Consider the following 24,648-nt stretch of genomic DNA (forward strand, 5'->3'; position numbering starts at 1 on the left):
AGGCAGCAGATATTTTAACAAGAGCAAGAAACTAAGATTTATTTGTTCTGTTATTGAAGACAATAGTATCAAAACAGTATTATGATACACTGCCTGCAGTATGAACCTTAGGAAAGGTTCTTTTTTTCCTTTTTTTTAATGAATGTCATCAACTGGATCAAGATTACCATCTCCCATATAATAAAACTATTTATTTTATTGCTCTCTTTAAAAACCTAACTTTGTTTCTCATGGATAAAGCCGTTTCAGGAAAAAAGACATCTTGTGGGTTGACAAACTGATGTAAAATGGCAAGTATCCACATCACTGTTTCTGTCTCCAATTTTTTTTGCAGCATAGGGCTTTAATCTGTCCCAGGAGGAGTACAGAATCCCCACAGACAGGGCTAAAATACAGATGTAATCCTTGACTAATCTTCGCCACTTTTTGAGTGATTACTACTGATGATTCAAAGATGTCTAAATAAAAAAGATTGTTCAACTATTTTAGCTCCAACTGCCATAGTTTAGCTACCAAATAAAAACTAAAGCAAAAACCCAATTGTATTTTATGCAATAATCTACATATGTGCATTTCCTAGAAATGTGCAACATTATAAGAACAGTAATTTTCTATTTTTTTCTCTTCTTTGAAGAAATGCATTAATAATGTCTCTGGAAATGTGTGTATGTTGAATAAACCTTTTCTGGTAGGGGAGGGAAGCAGAGGTGCAAATCGAAACAGGAGTTATGGCAAAATGGTATACCCTCTTTCAAATAGATCCTTTTACCATTATATACATATATTGTTCTTCTCTATGTGATAGAAAAGCACTGAAATGTTGCTTTTAACTTTGGAGGATCTATTCTGAGATCATGCAAAAGATATAGTTGCACGTGGTTTAAGCATGTGACTCTTTGTATCTCTGTGAATCACTCCACAAGGTGATGTAATGCAGCAGTATTCACAGTCAACCATCATCACAGGCAAGGTAACGGACCAACCATGTGCTCTATAAGTCCGTACCAGGTATGAGGTTCATATCAAGTATTTTTAAAATGACCTTACAATATTTTTGTTCAATTAATACCCTGTAGTTACAAATAATATATAATAGTTATCATAAGGTACATACTTTTTAGGAAGTTTGACTTTTTTAAGATCTTCCTCAGCTGCTGGATGAGCATGAACAATGTGACATCCAAGGGCCAAAAGGGTTCTGCCAACATAAAAAAATGGCAGTAGTGAAACACAACATTATAGTGCTCACCTACTTTATAAATTTCTTTTGGTTTTAGTATAAATACGCAGAACTAATGATATTTAAAAATCAGGGAAGTCATTCAAAATAATGGAATTTTAAAACCCAAATATTTTAACGTATCGAAAATCATAAATAAGACCTTCAAAGTCTAAAAAGGTACAAGTCTGTGGCTTGAAAGTTATGCCACTTTATTAAAACCAACAGGATTTGGTGTTGTTTTTTTCTTTGTGTCTCTACAAGAGACAAGATTTCTCTAAATTGCTCTGAGTGTGTTCCTGTAACTTCTAGTAAAGTTAGCAGAACACACTTTGAATTAAATATTCTAATGTTTTTATATCTTACAACAGTATGAAGTGCTTGAATAAAAAAAACCCCAACTTTATTTTCTTTTAAATTTAAAGCTCACTTGAGTGTTTCAGTGGACATTTGTAGATTGTAATTCTTCTCTGTCTCAGGTAATTTTGAGAATTCCACAAGACAAGGATGATGCCTTTTATTATCATCCCGTATCTGTAACAAAGCAACAGAAAAGAGTACTTTCCTGATAATAGATTCAAGCCAGAATCAGAGTAAAAAATCAGTTATTTCGTTGCAATAACGAAGACATCGTAAACAATACCATTTATCTTTGCTCAATGACAGTTACTCATCATTATATAAATGAACTTTCCCATTATTCATTTATAATGCACACTATAAGTACTCCTCCCCAACCAACAAAATCAGAAAAAATATGCCTATTTCATGTGTTCTGCATAAATACACGAAACACAAGAAAGCAAGCCTGTAAACTCAACAAACGCTTCTGCTGAATGCCTGAGCAATATATGCTCAATAGAGCACAATCTGTTCTATTCTACACATTCGGATTCAAAACCTTAAAGAATCATTTGGTAATGTTTTCCAAATTCTACTGGAGTAATAAAGCAGAGCATTCTTTTTCTGATATCGACACAAGTCTTTGAATACATATCAGACTCTTAGTTAAACAAACTCTCACTTAACGCCAAGTGTTTCTATCCTGATGGCAACCAAGTCATGACATTTCACATACAAAAACATTTTTCAATTGCCAAAGTTCAGAAACATTAAAAAGGTTAGTAAAGCTCAGAATTTCAATAGCAATGACATGTTAGCTGACAGTATGATAGAGTTACTGAACAAAAAGGTAAATCAAGTCCATAAATAAAAACAGTAGAAGGGAAGGAGAAAGATTGTTCAGAGGTAGGAGACAGTTGTAGGATAGATGGAGAACTACCCCAGTAAATCTGAATCTGAAAAGAAGCAAGATGAAATAATCTAAATTCAAGGCAGAATACAGCCTTTAGAATTTTATATTACTAGAAGAAGGTACCAATTTTAATATAATTGTTGAATTTAATATAATATTCTGAATATAATAGTCTTTTAACTGTTTTTCATTTGGTGACCTCCATTGGGCAGAGAATGCCTTCTCATATGCATTTAAATAATGTTGACCAGATGGCCTTACTCTCTTCAAGCTGTTATGTTATACCACATTATAAGGAATCATTATAATGATAGGTTTTAACTGTAACTAATTAAATAAAATACCTGAGCTTTGAGGAATCTGAATATTTATAAAAGTCACCAAAACCCTGTCTCCATTATCAACAGAAGCAAATTTCCACAATGGACTTTTTGTTTATTATCTCTGTGATCCCCAACACTAAAGTAACCAATGAGTTAGTTGAGGGGTTACTCACTACTGGTATGTTTTTCAGTAGAATTCCATCTTGGTATAGCTGGTATGCCTCTTGATTAAGATATTTTTTCAAAGGGTTAATTACCCATAGTGCTAAAATATGTACCTTGTTTATATTCCAAATTTGCCTTCTAATCTCTAGTTAATATCACTGTCTCCTGCCAGTTTACATCTTCATCTATTGTTAGTAATGTATAGACTACCATTAAATACCCTGTTCAGCTTCCAAGTCCAGGTTTTCTGGTAGAAGACAACTTAATATAGGTGACTGTACCCAGACAGGTCATTCAAAACATACCTTGCCATATGTCCAGCCCAGTTCTATTTTGTTCATTCCCCACAGTTCATGGATATTTTCAGCTAGTTTGTCCCTGATCTTTTCAAGATGAAAAGGAAGGGCAATCTAAGAAAAGAGCATAGCAATTCCACAAATAAGATAAGGTTCCAGTTACCACACTTTGTAGATCCAAGATCATCTAGTCCAGTTAAATACACCACAATACACAAATGATGAATTGCTAAGAAAGGGGGCAAGCTAGCTTAGTTTTTATATTGTGAATTTAAATTTTTTAAAGACATATTTTACAATCCCATTATTGCATACTTAACATACCTGACTGGTGTCTATTGGACAAGGGATAAAGGAAGCTTGGGAGAGGAATTGTGTTGTACCCAGCAAATCCCTCACTCCTTCAGAATCTCTCTTATATTCTTTCACTGGTTCCAGTTTCATCTTCTCTTTTGGAAGCAATGCTTCATAACAGGGAGCATAGCCAGCAGGAGGCAGAAATTTAAACTCTCCATGACGTCCACCCAATAAGAAACGAACTCTGCAATTTTCAGTGGAGAAATTATACTCTTAAATAGTCAGCATATACTAACATTACAAATAAATCATTTAGAAAATTAAACATTTATTTGAATAGCATTTACAAAAATGCAGGTGTATTTCATGCTTTGATAAACACCAAAGATTTACCAAGCATTAACACTAGCAGATACTATCAGTAACAACATTACCCACCCTCTATATTTTTGAAAATATTGGCCAAAGCAAAACTAATTATTCAACGTAGTAGCGTATTTTTTTTTAAAAAAAAAATGTTTCTAACTTAAAATCAAATGTTGTAAATGGTGAAATTTTTAATGTATTTAAATTATTTGGAAACACAAATCTAATTTAAATTGGACTGTTACTCCAGAAAACATCCCATAGGGACTATTTATATAGCACTTAAAAGTTTTAAAGTAACTTCTCAGTGCAGTCATGCAGGCAGTTGGTACATGAGAAAAAAACCTGAGGTTATGGTGGAAAAAACCCCACTATAATCATAACACATAAATCAAGCAAACAAAATTATACGAAATACTACAACTGGGAATGAGTTTCAGAAGTGTAACTCAGATTCCTATTAAATCCATAAAGTTTTCTGTTTCTCCTCAGATATATATTTTTCATATAAATGTAAAAGTATACCAGGAAAAACAACAAAGACAAAAACTATCCAACTTCATACTGTGGTCCTCATGTAGGCAAACTCTAGAGATAAACAACCACAGAAAATTAAAAACAATTGTTATCTCTAGGAAATAGCCCATACATTTGTTGTGATGGTGTGACCAGAAGAAGCCTATACCACTTTTTACTTACACTCTAGAAATGCTAGATCTAGAAATCAGATCAACATATTTCATTGACATTAAGAGACATTAATAATATAAAAAGAAGAGAAAAATTAAGACACACAAGTTTTCTCAAACAGGGTGTACATAAGCACAAGTCACAAATACGTGAAATGGTTCAATGCCCACAGGAAATATATTATTATTGATTACTTCTATTAAGTTTGAACTTTCTAATTTAATTTTTAAAATATATTGTTTAAAATATTTCAATGATCACAAGGCAGCTAAATATTTGAGATGACAAATTTGAGCTTAGACCTCTCTTTATGGCAAGCCCCCACACAGATCAAAATACTTTAAAAATGAAAAGGAGGTCAATTTTTTTTTAAGATCTACAAGTGTAACTTCTTAAATAGACAAAAGTCTAAGAAAGGACTAAAATGAGAAAACTCTCATGCAATTCTTCCCTTGCTGACCACACCCCCGTAAATAGCTCCTTGCTTCCTACCAACTTGGTAAATTTTTCTGAGTGGTTGTAAACCATTCAATCTCACCTGATTTTTATGATGTTTTCATTCCTTACGAGGCCTGTTTTCTCCCTGCTCTTCACTGCAGTATCTAATCCTTCACACAGGCTGTATCCTCCTAATGCTGCACACTCTCTTTTAAAAACCTGAACACTCCAAGAAGCTGTGGCTTTTTGTCTCGTTTTAAAAGAAATGTTCAGATCTTTTGATTTGAAAAACTTGTTTTAATTTGTCTGACCTTAACCTTAAAAATAACCCTCTTGAAAATGAAATATAAAGCAATATAACTCCTAAAAGACAGCTAGAAATAGTTAAAAAAGATTGATTTAGGTTTATTACTACTCCTTTTGCTTCATTCTGGAGTTGGTTGGTACATAGGCAACTGCGCCTACCATTCTTGCAATTTGCTAGCAGATATACTTAGTTTTCATAGCCGGAACGACAAGACTATGCCAAACAGTCTTGCTTACTGCAAAGGCTGTCTGTGAAAGACAAGACCCCCATGATAACAGCATTGAATGTACCTCGTGTTTAATTACTAAAAGCACCAGGCATTTACTTTTAAGAAGTTGACTTTTCATGTCAACACATCCAGACCCCTAACTTCCCTAAAATCATGTTGGATGGCTCATTTAAAGTTAATCTCATATTTCATTTCTTCATCTCTGTGTTTACACACATTTTAAGAAGAGGTTAAATAAATCTGACTAGAAGAAAAGAAAGAAGAAAATAAAATGAATTCTCAATACAGAGTTGCTGTTTAAATTCCTTCGGTATTTGAATGGCCATATTGTAGCACTACAAGCAGAGCTCATAGCACCATTGGTAAAAGGAGGGAAAAATGGATAGATAGCGAGAAAATGCCTACAGTAAAAAACAGAATAAGGGACAGTGTGGGTAAGCAGGTGCTTACAAGATTTTAGAGAGGAAAAACTGATAGTGGAATAATGAAGCAGTCCCAGAATCAGAGACTGAGAAAGTCACAGAAAGCAGAGGAAAAGTAGATAAGCCACAACAGAAGTAGAAACATAAGACTTTGTGCCCAGTGCAGAACACTCTCCTCCACTCATGAACTCAGGATTCCCCTGTAATAACATTTCTTTGATATTAACAGACACAGAAGATGACATATAACCTGCTACTGCTATCAGCTACTACTAACTACAAGGGAAAATGCTCTCACAAAATACACAGACGGCATCAAATAAGAATGAAGACAATAATTACACCAGTTTAGTCAGATTTCTTACAGAAAAAAGTAACGAACATTTTCAAAAGCTCTTGTACTAATGCAGCTACATAGTAGGGTCACTCCCAGAGAACAAATGAAAACTGATGTAATAAGCCCTTGCCAGGCCTCCTTTATTCTTTTTGGTCTCTGTTAGTATTCTCACCTGGGAGGTTCTCTTAAGCATGAGATGTTCAAAGTATTCATGTATTGGTCACAGAAGGAAAAGCGTACAGAGAACTAGTTATCTGATTTACTTCACCTCAGAGAAACAAAGATTTCTTTTTTCTTAATTGCTAAATGTATGAACCATTTATAACTGGAGCTTTCTTTCACTTATGAAAGCTATATACTGCCTATTCTGGCCATACCGAACCTTAATTTCTCAAAAATTACCACGTATAACAGAAATCCTCCTTTAAATAAAAGCCAGCCCTTTGCATCTTTTCACTCCTTCACCACAACCTCTTACTCTGCTCCTGATTATTTCTTCTAACTTTGGAAGTTTCTGGCAGTTATTGACATCTAGACTGTTAGCATTTTTTAATTGTGAAAAAACTTCATAACATCCATATTTGATGCAGAAATCATGCTCAGCCTACAAAAGACAGAAAAATCCCAACTTTTCTTACTGAAGAACTCACCTTAATTGTTTTTATGTCTTTCCTTCCTAGAATTGTTGCCTGTCAATACCAGCAATAAAGATGCTCTAAGATCAACTGAATAGAAATTGGTCATGTTATAACAACGGTGCAAGACCTAGTCTTTTGTTGTTGCGTCGGCTTTGTAATGTTAACACAGTATTTTGGCCACTTAAGTAGACTGACTTTTGCAGAAGATTTTCTGAATGAATTAAAGGTAAGATAACAATAGAAGCCTGAAAATGGCAAGTTCGAATCTCAGTATTTTAGCTACAAAACAGGTAGAAATGGGCAATATTAGTAACAGGATTCCAAAACTGCTTCTCATAGGTTCGTTTTTCCTACTATGGATATAGTAACAGTTTTCATGATGATTTAGTTTTTTTTACTTCCTGCTGAGAAAGCCAGTGAGAATTTTAATTAGTGCCAAATGTGGTGCTGTGTTTCTAATGTGCTTTTTTTTCACTGAGCATTGGAATGAGACAAAATTAATTTCCCCTAGGTCACCAACTACCCATAAAATAATAATTTACAGACACTGTGACTTGGTCAAATTGCTAACAGGCTCACATTTCACCCTTAACGAAATCATCACTAAGCAAATCAGTACTTTCCTGCCTCCCTTCCTCCCAGCTGCTGGCTGGGTAGAACCAAAACAACAAAACAGAACAAATCATACACGAATTTGGACAATGTTCTGTGTGACAAGACAGCAAAGAAAACAACAATTAAAATTAAGTTGCACTTACTTTACACCTGCTGATAAGCTTACAACAGGGAAGAAAAACCCTTCTGTACTGAAGTTCTCAAACATTCCTTGTACAGGCTGTCCATTAATGCGGAATGAAATGCTGGGTACACCTAAATCCAAGCAGCAGCTAACCACATCATCAGATGCTAATAAATGCTGATTGACAGATGCTACAGCTCTGGGTACTCGTCCTAGGACAAAAGCATTCAGCGATCAGAAGCTTTAAGCAGACTCTCAAAGGTTTAACAACGAAATTATTTCCTCAAAAAAACTATCAAGTGTTTTGTTCGTAGTCATGAAGACATGACCTTGCCTTCATCTGTTTTACGAATGGTTCTGCTTTTAGAGACAGACAGTGAGTCAACATTTTTCAAACTGATACGTGGCAGGAAAGTGCATTAACTGAGCAAGTCACTTGAGACCTTTGACACAGTTTGCAAGACAGAACATGCCCAGCTGAAATCATCCAAGTTCACACTGTAGCCTGAACCAAGAGTACTGAGGCACAGTAAATGATGCCCTCTTTATAAAGCTAACATTGATATATCCAATTTTTTTTTCTTTGGTTATTTGTGAAATACCAGATTCACATATGTCTGAATATTCAGTGGTGAGACACTGGAACAGGTTGCCCAGAGAAGCTGTGGATGCCCCGTCATTGGAAGTGTCCAAGGTCCAGTTGGATGGGGCTTTGAGCAACCTGGTCTAGTGAAAGACGTCCCTGCCCACGGCAGGGAGGTTGGACTAGATGGTTTTTAGAGGTCCCTTCCAACCCAAGCCATTCTGTAATTCTACTGGAGCTGTGATTATGAACAATATCCAGGTTTACAGTATTAAGAGGCAGAATGGTATATTCAGTTATCAAAAACTGTATCAAGAATCTAATGGACCAGGTTTTCTTTATCAGCTACAGCCATCCAATAAACAGAGGGAGCTTCATGTTCCCTACCTGGGAAGGTGGAACCTTACAGCCATGCACAGTACTCAGCAATTTTAATAACAATTAACCAGAGATAATATATCTGAAGTAATCTAACTACACACATTTACAGATAACCACAGTTTTTCAATCTCACTTGAGTATCTGAGTATATTTTTAGCCAAGGAATAACTCTTCAGAATTCCCTTGAAAACTTCGTACTTTAACTGTAAAGCAAGTCTAATTAAGCAGTTAAGCAGTATTCCAAATTATTGTGTTTGGAACCTCTTAAGACCAAGTCAACTGTTCAGGACAGTTTAAGTACCCTGAATTTTCCCTTATTGCAGGAGACGAGATTTAAGACGCTTTCCAGCGCTGTATTTCTGAGGTTCAATTAGTGTTTGATTTTGTATTAGTGATTTATTCAGCCATTTCTAATGAAGTATGTTACAGGTATCTGTCAGCCTACTCCCAAAAATCATTATTTCTGTCATTTGAGAATTGTTCAATAGTGCTGAAAAAAATAATATTGAACTCTGTGTGCACACACACACAGATATTTTATATACAAAATCCTATGCTAGAACAATACTAATATAATTGAGAAGTCCAACACAGCCAAATTAGGATATGTTAGAATTAAGGCCGTAAAATCAAATTCAGCATATTTATGTAGACTGTATTTACAATACACCTTTTAATTGCATAGCCCCACACTATTCTTTTCTGAGCAGTAACAAAAGAGTACTTAGCTATATATGGCATTTCAAGGCACTAAGAAATATAGGGAAATTAATGATTTTGCCTACTTGCCTTGAATAATGTACAGAAAATAAAACACAAGCCACAAACTGAACAAGCCAAAAGATAATCATCATTTACTGTATGCAAGAGAGATCTGGAAGGAAAAATAACATGCTACTTCATAATTAAAGACTGTACATACAAGGACTGAAATAATGTCTATTTTTTCTCCCCAAACTTCTGAATGCTCATGGATGGCTACACACTTGAGAAATAAAACCATTAAATTAAGGCAGATCAATAGAGTGTGCTGATACTGAAGTTTTTTCGAAGTCTTTTGAACAAATTTAGAAAGATATTTACAGGAGACATAGCTAAATTCCTGCTGCAGCAAATTGTTACAAAATGTCCTTTACAACAAAATGTTACGCTCCCAGCTCAACATTTGAACATTTCAGAGAAAATGTGGCCAGAACATTTGGAAAAAAATGTCCACATCTCATTCTGGAAAATGAACTCAATTTTCAACTCAATTGAGGCAGAGATGCAGCCAATAAAATTTGCTCTCAAACAAGATATGATTAACAAAGGTATAAGCCAGAGAAAATACAACTTTAAAACTTATTAATACAATGTTAATAAAAGTGATCTTCCAGTTTCATCTACATTCTTAACAAAATCTTCTATATGAACGAAAGACCTTTACCAATTAAGATTGATTGTTATACATTTTAGGTACAAAACCTAATTGCCAGAGCTCTGTTTTAAATATTTATGTAAGTAGAATACATATGTAAAACCTTCCAGAAATTTTAGCAACTGTTTTGCTTCCTACTGCTTTTCTTTCTCCTTTCACTACTTACTGATAGTTTGGTTAAGAATGATTTTACAAAGATAGCAGATGATGTAAAGGGTATACAACTTATTACCTAAATATTTTCTTATTTTATAGCCTTATGCATTATTTCTTCTCCGAAATGCTCCTTATTTAGAGAGTATTTAGGAACTTTAAGAAAACAAAACCAACCATCAGCATTTCCTGTGTTGCCATTTGATTCTTACAATTAGCCAATAGCACTTTCCTAGTTGTTTCTATAGGAACATACACTGACACGGTCAAAAGATATTCTGCTGTGACAAACCTGTCTGTTCACATAAAGTATATTATAGTTCCCTTTCTCTGGATATAGTATTGGGGGAGGGATAACCACACAGAAAAACAGCAGCCTTGTTCATAGCTCCAAAGTTGCTTTCCAGCTAACTATGCACCCCAGAGGGCTCTCACTAATCCCTCTCCAAAGCATCCTAATCAGATTCTTCTGTTTTCTCCTTTTTCCTCAGTGGTTATTCTTTAGAATACACTCATTATTACAACAATTATTTGAACTGCAACACTTCAGATGAGCCCTCCAGTAAACTCCTTTTACTCTGCTAGAACTCTTACTCAAATCTATCCAACTGCATGGGCAGTGACTTCCACTTTTTTGTTAACTTAACCCACTAACATCTTCAATTTGCTTGAAAAAAGAATGTTAAGATGACCACAAGTTTACCATCACTGATCCTTAAGTGACCACAAAATAGGCATTTGCTGCCATCCATTAACTTCCTTCTTTATAAACTGCAAGTGCAATCACCTCACTGCAGTACTAATTGAGAGTCTCCTAGATTACTACACACAACAAGAACCATTCCTAGAAAAATTCTATTTTACTCTACCAAGCCTGTTTTAGATAATAAGAAAAATATTTTTTTCAAACAGCATAGCAACTACAGGCTTTCAGTTTAATATTACACCACAGAAACTTATGTTCTAAAAACAACCAAAGTTGGTAATAGTGTAGCAATGCTTATTTCTAATTGCCAAAATTATCTTTTATGAAACTATTTATCAAAATTTAAATTCAATTTATTAAATCTATCAATAGGTGTGAGGATAATAAAGTCATTTTACTACAACTGTAGATACAAAGTGAAAGAATAATGCAAACTTACATCCATATACAATGAATTTATCTGAGATCAATACATCCATGATTTTGAACAGGTAGACTTAAGTCAGTATTTTTCTAGATCTGGAAAATGCCATTTTTTGATTAAAATCATGAAAATAGAAGCTATCTGCTAAAAAGCCTAATTGGTATAATTCAATGTTGACTAAAACCTCAGATAAGAAGTCTGATCTGAAATTCTTAGTATCTTCATGGTATCCTGGAGTTCTGAATGTAGCTCACTATAAAACAGCATGCTATATACAAGCAGGTACTGAAGTAAAGGTAGGTAACTCCTAAATGTAAGAATAAGTGAAAGTGAACAAAGTACTTACCAGACCACAGATGAAGGCCATCAAAACCATAAGAGTACAGGTCATCACCAACACCATTGCCTCCCCATCCTTCTCCACCTCCAGGATAGGGGGCATAACCTGAAGTAGAAGCCCATCCAACTCGTAAATGGGTGGGTTCTGCCGTCAAGAATGGATCAACCTGATCAATTATTAACTCAAAGTACCACTTCTTGTATTGTGCAGAGCCCTCAGCAACACCCAAAAATACGTTTGGCCTTATGCTAAGAAAGAAAATGTAAGCCAGTTAGTGTAAACACGAAATGCGACATATGAATTACATTGCTGTAAAATAGCCAAATTCACTTTGCAAATATGATAAGAATGTAGATGTTCACATTTTGCTTATAATATTTAAAATAGTGACTCATTTTATGACATTACAAAGCTGCTGTAGAATTATCTTCTAAGGTATAGGTTTCATGCTTTGAAAAACTTATAGTCAAAAGAGGAATAACAAGATCATTTCCTAAAATCAAAAAAACAGGAGTGAGGTTGTCAGGAAATCAAATCCCTCTTAAAACACACAAGTACTTCACAGTATGTTTACATACTCCAAAATAATTTTTAGGTAAAGCCATGCTCTGTTTTGAATGAGAAACAAGCAGCTTTTTTCTTTCCATTTCAGAACAGATCTTACTACTAATTAGCAATTTCTATTTGAGCACAGTTTCCATTACAATTGCTGTATTGTTAGTAAAAATGGCTTTTTCAGAAGTTAATACATATACACTTCCTAAAGTCTGTATCTCAATATTGAAAGCTGTGGAACATCTCTAAGTTACAGTATTTTCTTCAATTAATTATTGAAGAGGTGTAAGTTCCATTTTTTCTAATACAACAATAAAACATGTCACCATACCTTGTCACATCATTAATCAAACGTGTTTGCAACAGTAAGTCTCTTCTAGGCAGCAGATTGTCACTGATCAAATTTTGATTGGCACGAACTGCGATTCCATTACAGACACAGAGAGAGCAAAGCACATCGAGAACCTTAAAAAAACACCAAAAAAACCAGAAGAAAGTTGGGTAAAGGCAGCCACACATAATATTATTCAGTTGTTAGCTTAATTAACATTCAGAATAAACCTAAAGGAAGGAATATAATACACGTTATTGTTATTGTTTTCTAAATACTTTTCACATATATGGACTGAGTGCAGTCTGTACTACTGATAGAGGATATCAAACATTCATGGAACACAAATTCAGAACACAGGATTTGCAAAATGCCTCAAAAAAACATCCTTTGAGATTCCTTATTCTCATTTTGATTAGAAAAAAGCAAAAGCTACAACAGCTGTATGTCAGCTCTTTAAAATTTTTTAAATTACATTTCATTAAAAATTTGAAATGTAAAATGAAAGTCTTTGGGAAATTTACTGCAGTTTCTGAGCAAAATTAGTGGACAATTCTCAGCTGCAATTCCCAGACTGCTTATGAATCTGTTCTGAAAGCATGTTTTCAATATGAGAAGTAATCCATTTTTTTAAAATTAAAATAATTTAAAAGAACTCACTACAAAGCAAAACAGAGTTTCAGAAAGATCTTATTCTAAAATTTCAGCTTTCTCTTTTTTCGTCACAATCTGAAAAGTGAAAGAGATTGACATAATTCTCCCACATATTACTGGAGCAAAAGGTTTTGGAAGAGAGAACACAGTGACATAGTGTTGTTTAATGCTGAGGGACAAAGCTGCACACTTTTGCAAAAGACAGAGAAACTTAAAGATGCATTTGAGCTCTGACAAGGAATCATTGAGCAATAAGCCCAAATGGTCTAAACTCTTACAGACCATTGTCAAGACAAAGAACCATCCTCACACTGTTGATTACCATTCTGGAAACTGTTGTACAACACAAGGAGCAGCAGAACAGAACATTTATTTTAGCCACTCCTGTCCTCTGCCCAGTGGATTAGCACAAAACCACCCTCAACAGTAGTTTAAGCTAATATATTGTCAACTTTGCTACGTACCAGCCCATGCATTTTCCCTTCTATCATCTTTGTTATTGGGCAGAAACCTCTAGCAGGATAGAGGTAGTAACTTAACCACAGAAACTCTGACCATTATTCATCTGTAAAGTATCTTAATAACATTTAGGATTATTAGTAACTCAGGATTTACATATAAAATGTTTAAATAATCTCTATGCACTCGCTGACCATATTTCTCACACAAGGCTCTCTATTTAAAAAATCCTTCAAATCAACAATGTCCAAGACAATTTTGGTTAATAGTATTACTGTTTCTTATTTCCTAAATCACAACAGAATTTCTAATCTAGCAGGAGAACAAGAACCCCTGTTTTTGGGGTAACAAATAAATTCATTACTTCACATTATTTCATTACTTACTGATGTTTAGTCAAAGACATTACAAAAGGAAATGCACAAATCCATTACTCAGTCCATTTCTTCTCCTATGTACAACATTTTCCTTTTCTGCTCTAAGTTCTCACTATGAGGTCTACATTAAGATGCTCCAGTAGAAAGGTTTTCTTTGCAGGTGACTGGCACAGCACAATCATCTAAAAATAGTGAGCTAAACTTACCGCTGTAATTTCTACTTTTTTCTTATGCCTACTTATATCAGCTCATAGTCCTTAACCATGCTTAAAAATACTTCTCTCCTTTTCCGTATCTGTAATTGGTTAGGTTCTCCATATTACCTTCTCCTGTAAATCATAATTTCAGCTCACTAAAACTTTCTTTGTTCTTCCTCCAGGTTATCAGTCTTTCAAATAAAATTTTAATTGAGGAAGGAAACTCGCATCAGAAAATCACATATAAAACTATATCCTCCTCTGTGTTGTGATGTCATCCTGATCACAGTCAGAAACTGTGTTCACCTTCTTCTGCCATAATAAATTGCACATCGATGTCTAAGTTAATTTCCATCATTATTTCTTGTGGCATAACTCAGTTTTTTTTTCTTTCTTCTCAACACCTGTGTTTTCAGATATTTGGATTATTTTTCCAATTTCTCATTTTATTTTGTTCTTTTCTGCTACTATTATTATTACTTAAGCTAGGAATGACTTTGCAGGATTTAGTTCTGTCTTTCTGCAGATACAACAATGGTTTAAACAACGGTTTAAAGCTGGGCCGGCTATTAAACCTGCAGCAGATGCTCTCTGTTATCCCCCCTCCTCCCCGCAGAGGGAAAGGGAAAGGGAAAAGGGAGAGAGACTTCTGGGTTGGAAAGTTAAAACAGTTTTAATAAACTATAATAATGGAAAAAAAGTATAATAACAATAATAGAAATAATCAAATATATACAAATATATATACAAAACCAAGATTGAGCTCCCCTGAAGTCAGCCACGTCACCACCGGCACTGCAGGGCAGGCTCCGGGAAGGCCCAGGCTGGGCCTAGCGACGGTCGAGAGCTGGATTCAGGGATGCACGGATCGGGATTGGGGGCAGCAGGAAAACAGACGGAGTCCTCCTTGGACACCGGCCATAGCAGAAAAGAGAGCGAGACCCTCGTGATCCCCCCGCTTTATACTGAGAATGACGTGTATGGGATGGAATACCTTCGCTGGTCAATTTTGGGTCACCTGCCCTGTCCGCTCCCCCCTGCAGCTGCAACCCCCCTTCGGCTCTTCACTCGTAAGCAGTGAGGAATTCAGCAGTGACCTTGGTTTCTCTCAAGAATAAGTACAGCAAGAGCCTTTCTGCACAACATCCCTACCGGTGCCTCAGTGATAACTACAAACTTCGAGCGTTATCAGTCCTGGAAGCAGACACTGTCTGCGAAAACATGCAGTTAGTTTCAGAAAGTGCAGTTACTTAGAGGAGACTTAGCTGAAAGTAAAAATCACTGAAAGGAAAATCGGCCTGGTTTAGGCCAAACCAGGACAGTAGTTCACTGCTTCTGCAGAGCCCTGCACCACAAAGCAAGCTCCTCTGTCCATTTGCTTACAGCCACCAGAATGCTTCATTTTCTCAGCAAATTCAAAGTTCTGACTGGTTATCAATATTTCTTAACTGTTTGCTTGTCATACATATTTGCTGTATTTGAAACTGAAAAGCAATTATATATTACACAGTTTTTTAATCTCAACAAAGCAATTTTGCAGATATACTTCAAGGTTATTTTATTCCTTTAAATGTACTAGAATCACATATTTCCATGTAGACATTTCTCTGTTTTTTTCCCCACAAATAATTGTAAAATTATCGATACATCCTTAGTTTTCTCAAACGTACCTTGTAATTGCGCCCATGTTTATCCAGCAATGAAATAATGGATTTGATGTGCTCCTCAGATATTAGATTTAAAGCTTCTGGGCTTTCAATCAAGATGCAGTGCAACACTTCCAAAATACCTGTACGAAGGCCACAGAAGTAATGTTGTTAAATCATTTGCGCAACTGAACACAATCTAAAAGCTCAGAAAACAGCAAAGTATCTTAAGAGATGCTATCTTTTCTCCAGCCTAAAAAGAGAATGAAAACACTTTAAAGAGTATTGATACGACTATGGTGTGAGCCGCATCAGACATAAATGCATTATGAAGCTGTTAATTTCTGTTGTCTTTTGAAAATAGCCACAATTTTAAAACCACTTGAGAAAAATGCAAGTTTTGTTCGTTCTTTTCAATGAGAGTCATAAAGGTTTTAGTAGGGAGCATTGTACAGTATTTCGATATTTTGTTGAACACCCTACAGTGAAAAAAAAAAACTTCTCTCTCTATATATATATGTTATTTGTACTTGTGCCCACAAACAACTCTGGTGTTATTTGATAGCAATGGGACAGTAGTCTTGCTACTGTCTGATGCAATCCATTAATTCACCAAACTCACGTTCAATACTGATTGCATGTGGAATTGCACATACCAAATGTATGGAACCAAAAAATGCCACAAAAATATCTGTTTAAATGTAATATTTTGCTCAATTAAAAAAAATTCAGTGTATCTTTTTTTCTAACACATCTAGTTTTCAAGGAAATCTGCTTTGACATTTATAATGTAAGACAGCTGTGTATGGTATATGGATAGTTAATTTACATTGATAAAAGTGATTGTCACCTGAGGAAGATTCTAATCTGTCCAGTTTACTTATTAGCCAATCGAGGTTACTGGAAAACTGAGTACAATTGTTTCTGTTGCCACGAATGAGAGCAGCTGGAAAAAAACACAGGGTATATTTTATAACAGGAGGTTTCCTTTTTAAATCACCAATGACAATCATATATATTTTAACACAATTTTTATAATCGCTTCACAAAATAACAAACAGAAAAATTCTAAATACACATTATAGTAATAAAGAATTAAGATTTCCATTAATTTGAATATCAGCAACTGACATAACTTCTAAAGAGCATGTAGTTTTTGAAGTTGACAGGGGTCTACTGAATAAACAAGAATTTCAGCAAAAAATACATTTATGTCTTATTTTATTGTTAAATTTAAATAGAAATATCCATCACCCTTGTTTGATGCAAATGTCAAGCACTCTCATGATCAAAAGTCTGAAACACCTCTTTTTCTATTTCTTCCTACCAACGAGTGGAAAGTCATATGCAGAAGTTTAAGCTCAAGTGCAGGTTGGGTGTACTGCTCTTTAGCTCTAATTTCTGATTAAAACATGCTGTAGAATGGACAGCTTTTAGCCTTCAGCAGTGTAGAACACAATGTTACTTGACTGTACTTTGAAAGTTCATCAGCATTCAAGTGTTTCAAGCAATACTGATTTTTTTCCTTCCAGAAGTTATTACTGATCATAGGAAAAAAAAAAGCCTTTGGCATACAGTTGTCAAGGATTTTTATTATGAAGCATTAACTTAATATTTATTACATCAGAATAAGTTTGTTCGAGATGTACCTGCAGAAGAAAATCAAGACAAAATCTGATAAGGCCTACATAGCACTAAAGAGGTTTTTTTCATCCTTTTCTTTAAACTCATAAGACTATAGTAAAATGCAGGCAATGGTATCTCATTACTTTCTAAAGTAATAAGATTTCACCAGAAGCACCTGCATGTCTATGCTATGTGAATAACCTCATGGTTCCAAGCACTCCCCCTGGTTTGTTTTATGCTTGTCCTAACTCTCGACTTGCGTATTTTACTATGGTTCAGGACAAACTTTCTTTGAAATGAAATTAGAATGTATTTAAACTGCATCAGACGACAAGATTCTTCTATATGCAATTCAGGTATCAAATCAGTGATTTAAAGCAATACATATATACATACTTCTCCTACTCTATAATTTTGGCCCTACTACAACACAGAAGCTGTTTGATCTAGAAAGCATGGCATTGAAATTGAAAAAAATATTTTAATTTCTGTTTTATGTAACTATTTTTATTAACATTTAAACCTAAGCCTCAAGTGACAAACATGGATTCGGCAGACCTACAAGTTCTGACTATTACTTTTAGGCTTCATATATAAAGACTATTTTTTAGTTTTTCTAATTTAAAAAAAAATTCATACCTATTTGCATACCACAGGTACATTTCAATTTAAAAAACAAAGACACGAATTTGGCATGCTGCACCAATCATTTTCCTAGCTGAGATTTATTTTTCTGCTGTATCATTGCTCAATAAACTCTATTCTCTGTAATAAATATCAGTAGATATATGGAAGAAATTCTGTAATTTATATGACAGAATGAGTAACACACAAAGTCATCTTTGGCGGTGAAGAAGCAAGCAGAATATAAAGAATACAAATCTTGGTTTTTTACATTAGTAAATTATTGAAGAACTTACCTAACAATTTGTAAAGGAGATTCAAAATTTCTTTCCATGCTGTACCATGTTCTTCTCTTGTAATTCCTGCAAAATGAGCTGCGCTGTTGTACTCATTTAAGCGATCAATGCAATTCAAAACTAGTGCCAGCATTCCCTAAATGCATATGACAGAAAGGAAAGTGAACTGTACATGAAAAAGCATTTGTTGTTGTCTCTTTAAAAGATTTTTCCCTGTACACACTTAGAAGTTACATCATCTTAGATTAAAAAAAACCTATTGTGCTTACATGATTTGAATATGTATTTTTCTATATCAGAATCATCCATTTTAGAGAATGTTTCTATACTGTTCCTTACTCAGCTAAGTATTATAAAAAGTAAGGAATAAACAAAGCTGGCAATAAAGGGTTTTATAATTTTTGTGAACAGACTCTTTCTTATATAAAATCTTCCTTATATGGGAAAAAAACCCCACTTTAAAGTTATGTACAAATGAATTTTTGTTGATTAAATAAGGTGGAAATTTTACTATCCAACAAAGTATCTGTAAAACAAACAAGTTCAAATACTAGAATAGGTTTTCAACTTCAGTTTGATTGGAGACTAAAATGGTATTGAAAACCTGCAAATAATCGAAACACATCTAAAAACATGGTAAAATGTATTTCCTATTTATACAGAAGTGTAATATTCCATTTTCAGAGAGGAGCAATTATACAATTATGTAATACATATCCTTCTCTAAAACTAGCATTCTTCCAGTTTCTAGAGATAAGTAGTTCCTGTGGGCAGAAAAGACATCAGAAATAACATATATCATTGATCCAAGTTTTATTATTCATTTGGGATATCCAGAATGTATACCTTCATAAAGAGAAAAAGAACTTTCCTGTCACAATCATTTCTTTTAAAAATTACATCTGTTTAAAGATGCTTAGAAGTATTGAGACCGAATTTTATGAGAGAGAGCTTGTGGCTTGTGACAAATGAGGAAGTGAAAAATACCTAACAGCAAGTTATCATATGGCATTACAGTCTATTTTATATATATATATGTCAGCTATGGAACTTTACATTATAAATCATATGCATGCATCTAGATGATAATGTTCAGGTTCTTCTCAATGTTTGTGACATGATACACTTGAAATTAACATAATGTAATGATTCCTCTCTCTGTACCTCTTCTTTGAATAGATTTTGTCTGTTTTTGAGTGACCGAAGCCTGTTTTGCTTATCTTCATGTTCCAGGTCTTCTTTGGGAAGCTGGAAGTAAGTAATCAGGTCTTGCAGAGTCTGAGCCATCTCCTCAATAGGCAGGGCAGTGGGTGGTAATGTTCTGTTGTTTCCACTATGGAAAACAGAGAAACAATGAGAAAGACTGGCAGCATTATTCATTTTCCCACTGCAATTTACAGTATTATGTAGCAGCCTATTTTCTGTTGGTATCTAAATCAAGTCTTGTTATACATATGACATATGTATATAAGCAACAGCTGATCTGAATTGCAAATCATTCAAGCATCTATTGTTTGGGTGTCCAGCACTCAGAGCTTCCTGAAGAGGAACCACGTTTCCCTTCCTGCACTGATGTAAAGAGAGAGAATGATTTAAAAAATTGAAAAAATGAGCAGAAGAAACGATAAAGTCAGTAAAAAGATGAAACAGAGATGAAAGATGTACCGAAGTCCTTTCTTACAGTAACTGATTTTGTTTAGATACTTTAAATCCTATTGGTGATATAGGCATAATGTGCAGATGGACTAAAATGGTAGCAGTTATTGAGGCTGTACACCCCCAGTCTTCTAGACAAAGAACACAAAAATAACAGGTAATCCTAACCATTAATTAGGTCTTCTGTATCAACTCTATATAGGAAATAAAGAAGGGTGGGATTTAAAACTATAAAGCATTTCAAGGAATCTAAGTTGTTAATAAAATAATGTCTCTTTCCTGCTCAAGCATTTGCTCAATCCTGGGTGACAAGACAATTTTTCAGGGTCTGACTCACTATTATAAATAGTATAATCTAGGAGGAGCTGATTGCTGGCAGAGGTGGCTCTGTTTTTATATCCTGAGCATAAGAAATACAAAGGAGTAGTGTAGTCCCTTGTGATACTGAAGTAGTAATGTTTTAAATGCATTCTCATATGGTGGGTTCTGTGGAAGCAAATTCTGAATTATAAAATAATTTTTCTTTATTTTTTCATCTATTAGGCAGTAATTCAAGGATGAGCACTTGATCATCATAATTAAAACTTCTGCTAAGTACTTTGAAGAAATAGTTTCTTCAGTACTACATACATTCTTAGCGATTTCATTGTGTATTCTTATACGTTGATCTCAGCAACTATAAATGAATATGCATTGACACAGGACTGTATTTTACCCTAAAAATCTTCAGACAAAAACATATCCTACAGAAGAGCTATAGTGAAGGAAACATGCAACTTCCCCTGAATTGAAGATCTTTGTCTTGCTGCTTGTTAAAGAGCTATTATCATGTAAGTTTAGTAAAGTAAGATAGATGTCATGAACAATTTACTCTAAAGGACGAGGGAAGGGAAGGGGAACAAAAGTAACAAAAGAAATAGAATAATAAAATTATGCTTCAAAATGCCCCATATTTTCAAACTAACATAGCTAAAGATATTATTCAAAAAGTCAAATACAACCACATAATATAAGGCAGTTTTCATGATACTTCACTATCCGAATACTAAAGCCCTCATCAGAACAATCGGTTTACAACTATTTCCATGTGAACTCTCAAACTTATTGGTAATAAAGGTCTGTCAAAATTAAGCTAAACTGATAAGTGACAGAAAACATTCTGAATAGTTTTGTGCAAATTGACAAGCCAGATGATATAAAGCAGAAGAATAAACCTTTTTAAGTACAATATATACTTCAAGAGGACTGGAAAAATTTAAGCTGAAGTGAGTGCATTAATACGGCAAAAGCAAGTCAGATTTTGATTCAGAAAATCTATTTCATAAATAATAATGTTTAAATACAGGCTTGAATCCAGAAAACCAAACTAGGACTAAGTGACAAACAGTAACTTTTCATGCTCGTTTTGTCGACAGTTCATTAAGATTCACCATCTCCCGAGGACATAAAGGCTCTTCAGTCAGCAACATACAAATTTAGATAAACTGCTTTAAATTATACTCGCGTCCGACACATTTGTTTTGCTATTGGCCAAGATTGTATTTTTCCACGAAAAGAAAGGTATTATGTTGCCACATGTGTGGCGAGCATATTAGGCAACTACTTAGAAAGTACAGCTCTTTATATAACCTTCTCAATAAATCAAGATTATGACAGAGCAAGTCTGGTGTCGTATTAAATTGTTTAAATTTGACTTTCTAATGTCCTTTGTAGCATTGACTCCATGCTTAGGGTACTCGTATATTGCATGTTTCACAACGCCCAGCTAGCTATCCAAGGGCTTTGGTGTTTTGATCTGTGGAAATAGCCATCACGGTTTCCACATTAGTTTTTGAGTTGTATTATACAGTTAGCGGGACAGCCCAATCTCAGATAATTTTTACTGAGGTATAATTACAATGCCCTCTAGTACAGCAAAGATTTGGAAGATAAATACTATTCAGAAGGTAATCCTATTGATTCTATTCTAAAGTCTTAGAATCACAACTTGAATATGTTGTGTGTGACAGATATAGGCACTGTCTCTCTCCTGAGATGTTGTTACTGACTTTGAATACTCATAAATCCATTAAACTGCAAATAAACACGTTGGTTTAAACAGGAGATTTAGGAATACTAACATAATAATTTACCTGAGAGAGAGAGAAATGAAGTTGTTCCTTTCACCTTCTCAGCTGACAGTTAGCCTTCTGCCCTAATCGTTGTTACTGCATATAATTTGTTATACTGCATACAGTTCACCAGAGAGAATGGCCTCTCCTCTGATCTCTAAATCTTCCAGATATGATCAGAGGGAGGACAAAGAAGTAGGAGGATCAACAGGATGGGTGATTAAAAAGGTACAGGTAAAATGCTTCAGCCTGGATTTTGAAGGCAGTAAATCGGTATTCTCCTCCAAAACAAGTAGAGATCTATTTTGTACTTCCTTCTATTGTTTATTTGCATGGAATTGGGGCTTCTATGGTTTCTTATCCTATTTTTGATCTAAACAGTATTAGGCATTAATATTCCTTTCAATTAGTTTGACAAATTCGAATAGAATTAGCGATAATATTTGGTCTACCAACTAAACCAAAAAAAAAGAACCCTTTTATGAATACTGTGAAGTTCTAGCTGCTGTAGAATACTTCTTAATGGATTTACACCAAGATCATTTAGCACGTTTTCTTCAATCTGGATTATGATCCAGTTTGCTTCTGGCTTCAAGGTATTAGATACATGTAAATAATCTTAAATAAGCTGTTTTATCTATTTAATGGCATTACTCATCAAAATTACAAACTTAAGTCAGTAAAAATATATTGCTAATAGCTTCTAAATACAAACACTTGAAAGCAAGAAATAAGGATTCTGTTAGAGAAATTCTTATCATTTCAAAACACTTTAAAAAACAAACAAACATAAAATGATTGTATATAAGATGGTAACAATTACCTTATAAACTGGCTGAATAAGCTTGTAGTATTGCGAATGATTCGAGCAGCCTGGGATTCCTCGTGCTGACATCTTTGTAAGGTCAGACCGTCATCCATATGGCCTTCTTGGTGTAGTATAACCTATTGAAAGTCAGTAATTATCACAATAATTACTTAAAAAACCTTTGTGCTTTTAAATATTTTGTAACTTATTTCAACACTGCACTGAACACAGTAATTGCATATATACTGAGCTACTACTTGTTAATCACTTTATCTGAACACTTGTTTATTAATGAATTACAAATTTGTCAGTCTCACATAAACATTATTCAGATAAGACATTTTAATGTACCTTTATTCTCCCACAATTCATTAAACATATACGGTTATAAAATATTTTCCAATTGAAACAAAAAAATGTCATTCTCTCTATATTCCGGCTGACAGGGAAAGACAATCTTCACTATCTTAAGCATCATTTACTAAAGGATTCGTGCATGAAAAGACTACTGACAAGCAAATCAAGCTGGAGTGACAAACATCAGAAAAATTACAATGCAGCTAAAAGAGCAACAACATTTATGAGTAACTTCTGACTCATTTAACTATTCTCTACACATTACATTAGAGTCTTATCAGAACCAGATGTGAACATCATATGAACTTCAAGCATTAACAGAGGTCCTTTGATGAGTTTTAATTTTTCCCTTTAAATAAATACGCAATTTCACAAAAAGCCAGAATAATTTTTAGGCATCATAAAAACAAGTCTTGATCATTTTGAGTCATCAAAATCCTACAGCACTTTTGTAAGAATTAAATGTGAGTTATCCTGCTTCATTGCCCAAGATGTAACCTATTGAATTCTCCACTGAAAAACATATTTTTTTTTACCTCTGAGACAGTAAAAATTTGCTGCCCAACTTCCCAGATATCTGAGTAATTCTGAAGGCACTAAATAGTTAACAAAGAAACTAATAATGTTATACAAGTGGCTACTGCCACAAATGGGAAGGTTATTTACCAAGAGCTTTTTGTGCATACTGGCGTATAGGTATACCAAAGCATTGGAAAGTGATAGTTTTCTATGCATGGCAGAATCCAAAGTACACATGTGCTCTGTTCCTTCCAATATGCTCAGAAAGTACTTTGAAAAGAGGCAAATGTCACCCTATGAGTTTATTTGGACCCCAGCGTCCATGGAAATGTGATGGAGAAGACTAGGAAGACATTTTTGAATGAGTATATTGATAATATTATCTTAAAGGAGACTAGTTTACATATTGGTCATCTTTTCTCTTTGTTCAAGTACTTCTTTATATAGATTCACACTGTGGGTGACTGTTAGCTGAAATATCACTGTTTCCAAGTGTCCTGGAGTCTCTTAACTGAACAATAACTAAAGAACTATTCTTCCCATCACAAAACTAGTAAGAAAATATTTGACAATCAGATAATGTTTCCTCAGGCCATCGCATGCAGCTCCAGATTTTGGAACTACAGGAATGAAAACATTTGACAGATAGGATATTAAAGCTGCCATGTCTTTCAAAGTAATTGCACCTTCACCGTTGTGTAACAGAT

The 24,648-nt window shown here is 34.4% G+C and overlaps 1 protein-coding gene across 2 annotated transcripts in view; it reads right to left on the reverse strand.

Moving 5' to 3' along the window:
* Positions 1-24,648, reverse strand: part of RYR3 (ryanodine receptor 3) — a 255,747-nt gene that overhangs the window by 140,129 nt on the left and 90,970 nt on the right. For both annotated transcript variants that reach the window (XM_068397601.1, XM_068397600.1), the window contains exons 12-23: positions 23,081-23,202; positions 19,655-19,823; positions 18,491-18,626; positions 16,795-16,890; positions 15,969-16,087; positions 12,612-12,745; positions 11,732-11,973; positions 7,741-7,933; positions 3,583-3,799; positions 3,268-3,372; positions 1,650-1,753; positions 1,115-1,198 (exon numbers count right to left, since the gene is read on the reverse strand). In XM_068397601.1, the coding sequence (XP_068253702.1) occupies positions 1,115-1,198; positions 1,650-1,753; positions 3,268-3,372; positions 3,583-3,799; positions 7,741-7,933; positions 11,732-11,973; positions 12,612-12,745; positions 15,969-16,087; positions 16,795-16,890; positions 18,491-18,626; positions 19,655-19,823; positions 23,081-23,202 (1,721 nt within the window). The remainder of the gene's footprint in view (positions 1-1,114; positions 1,199-1,649; positions 1,754-3,267; positions 3,373-3,582; positions 3,800-7,740; positions 7,934-11,731; positions 11,974-12,611; positions 12,746-15,968; positions 16,088-16,794; positions 16,891-18,490; positions 18,627-19,654; positions 19,824-23,080; positions 23,203-24,648) is intronic.

The sequence above is a fragment of the Nyctibius grandis genome, chromosome 4 (assembly GCF_013368605.1).
Source record: "Nyctibius grandis isolate bNycGra1 chromosome 4, bNycGra1.pri, whole genome shotgun sequence".
Lineage (NCBI taxonomy): Eukaryota > Metazoa > Chordata > Aves > Nyctibiiformes > Nyctibiidae > Nyctibius > Nyctibius grandis.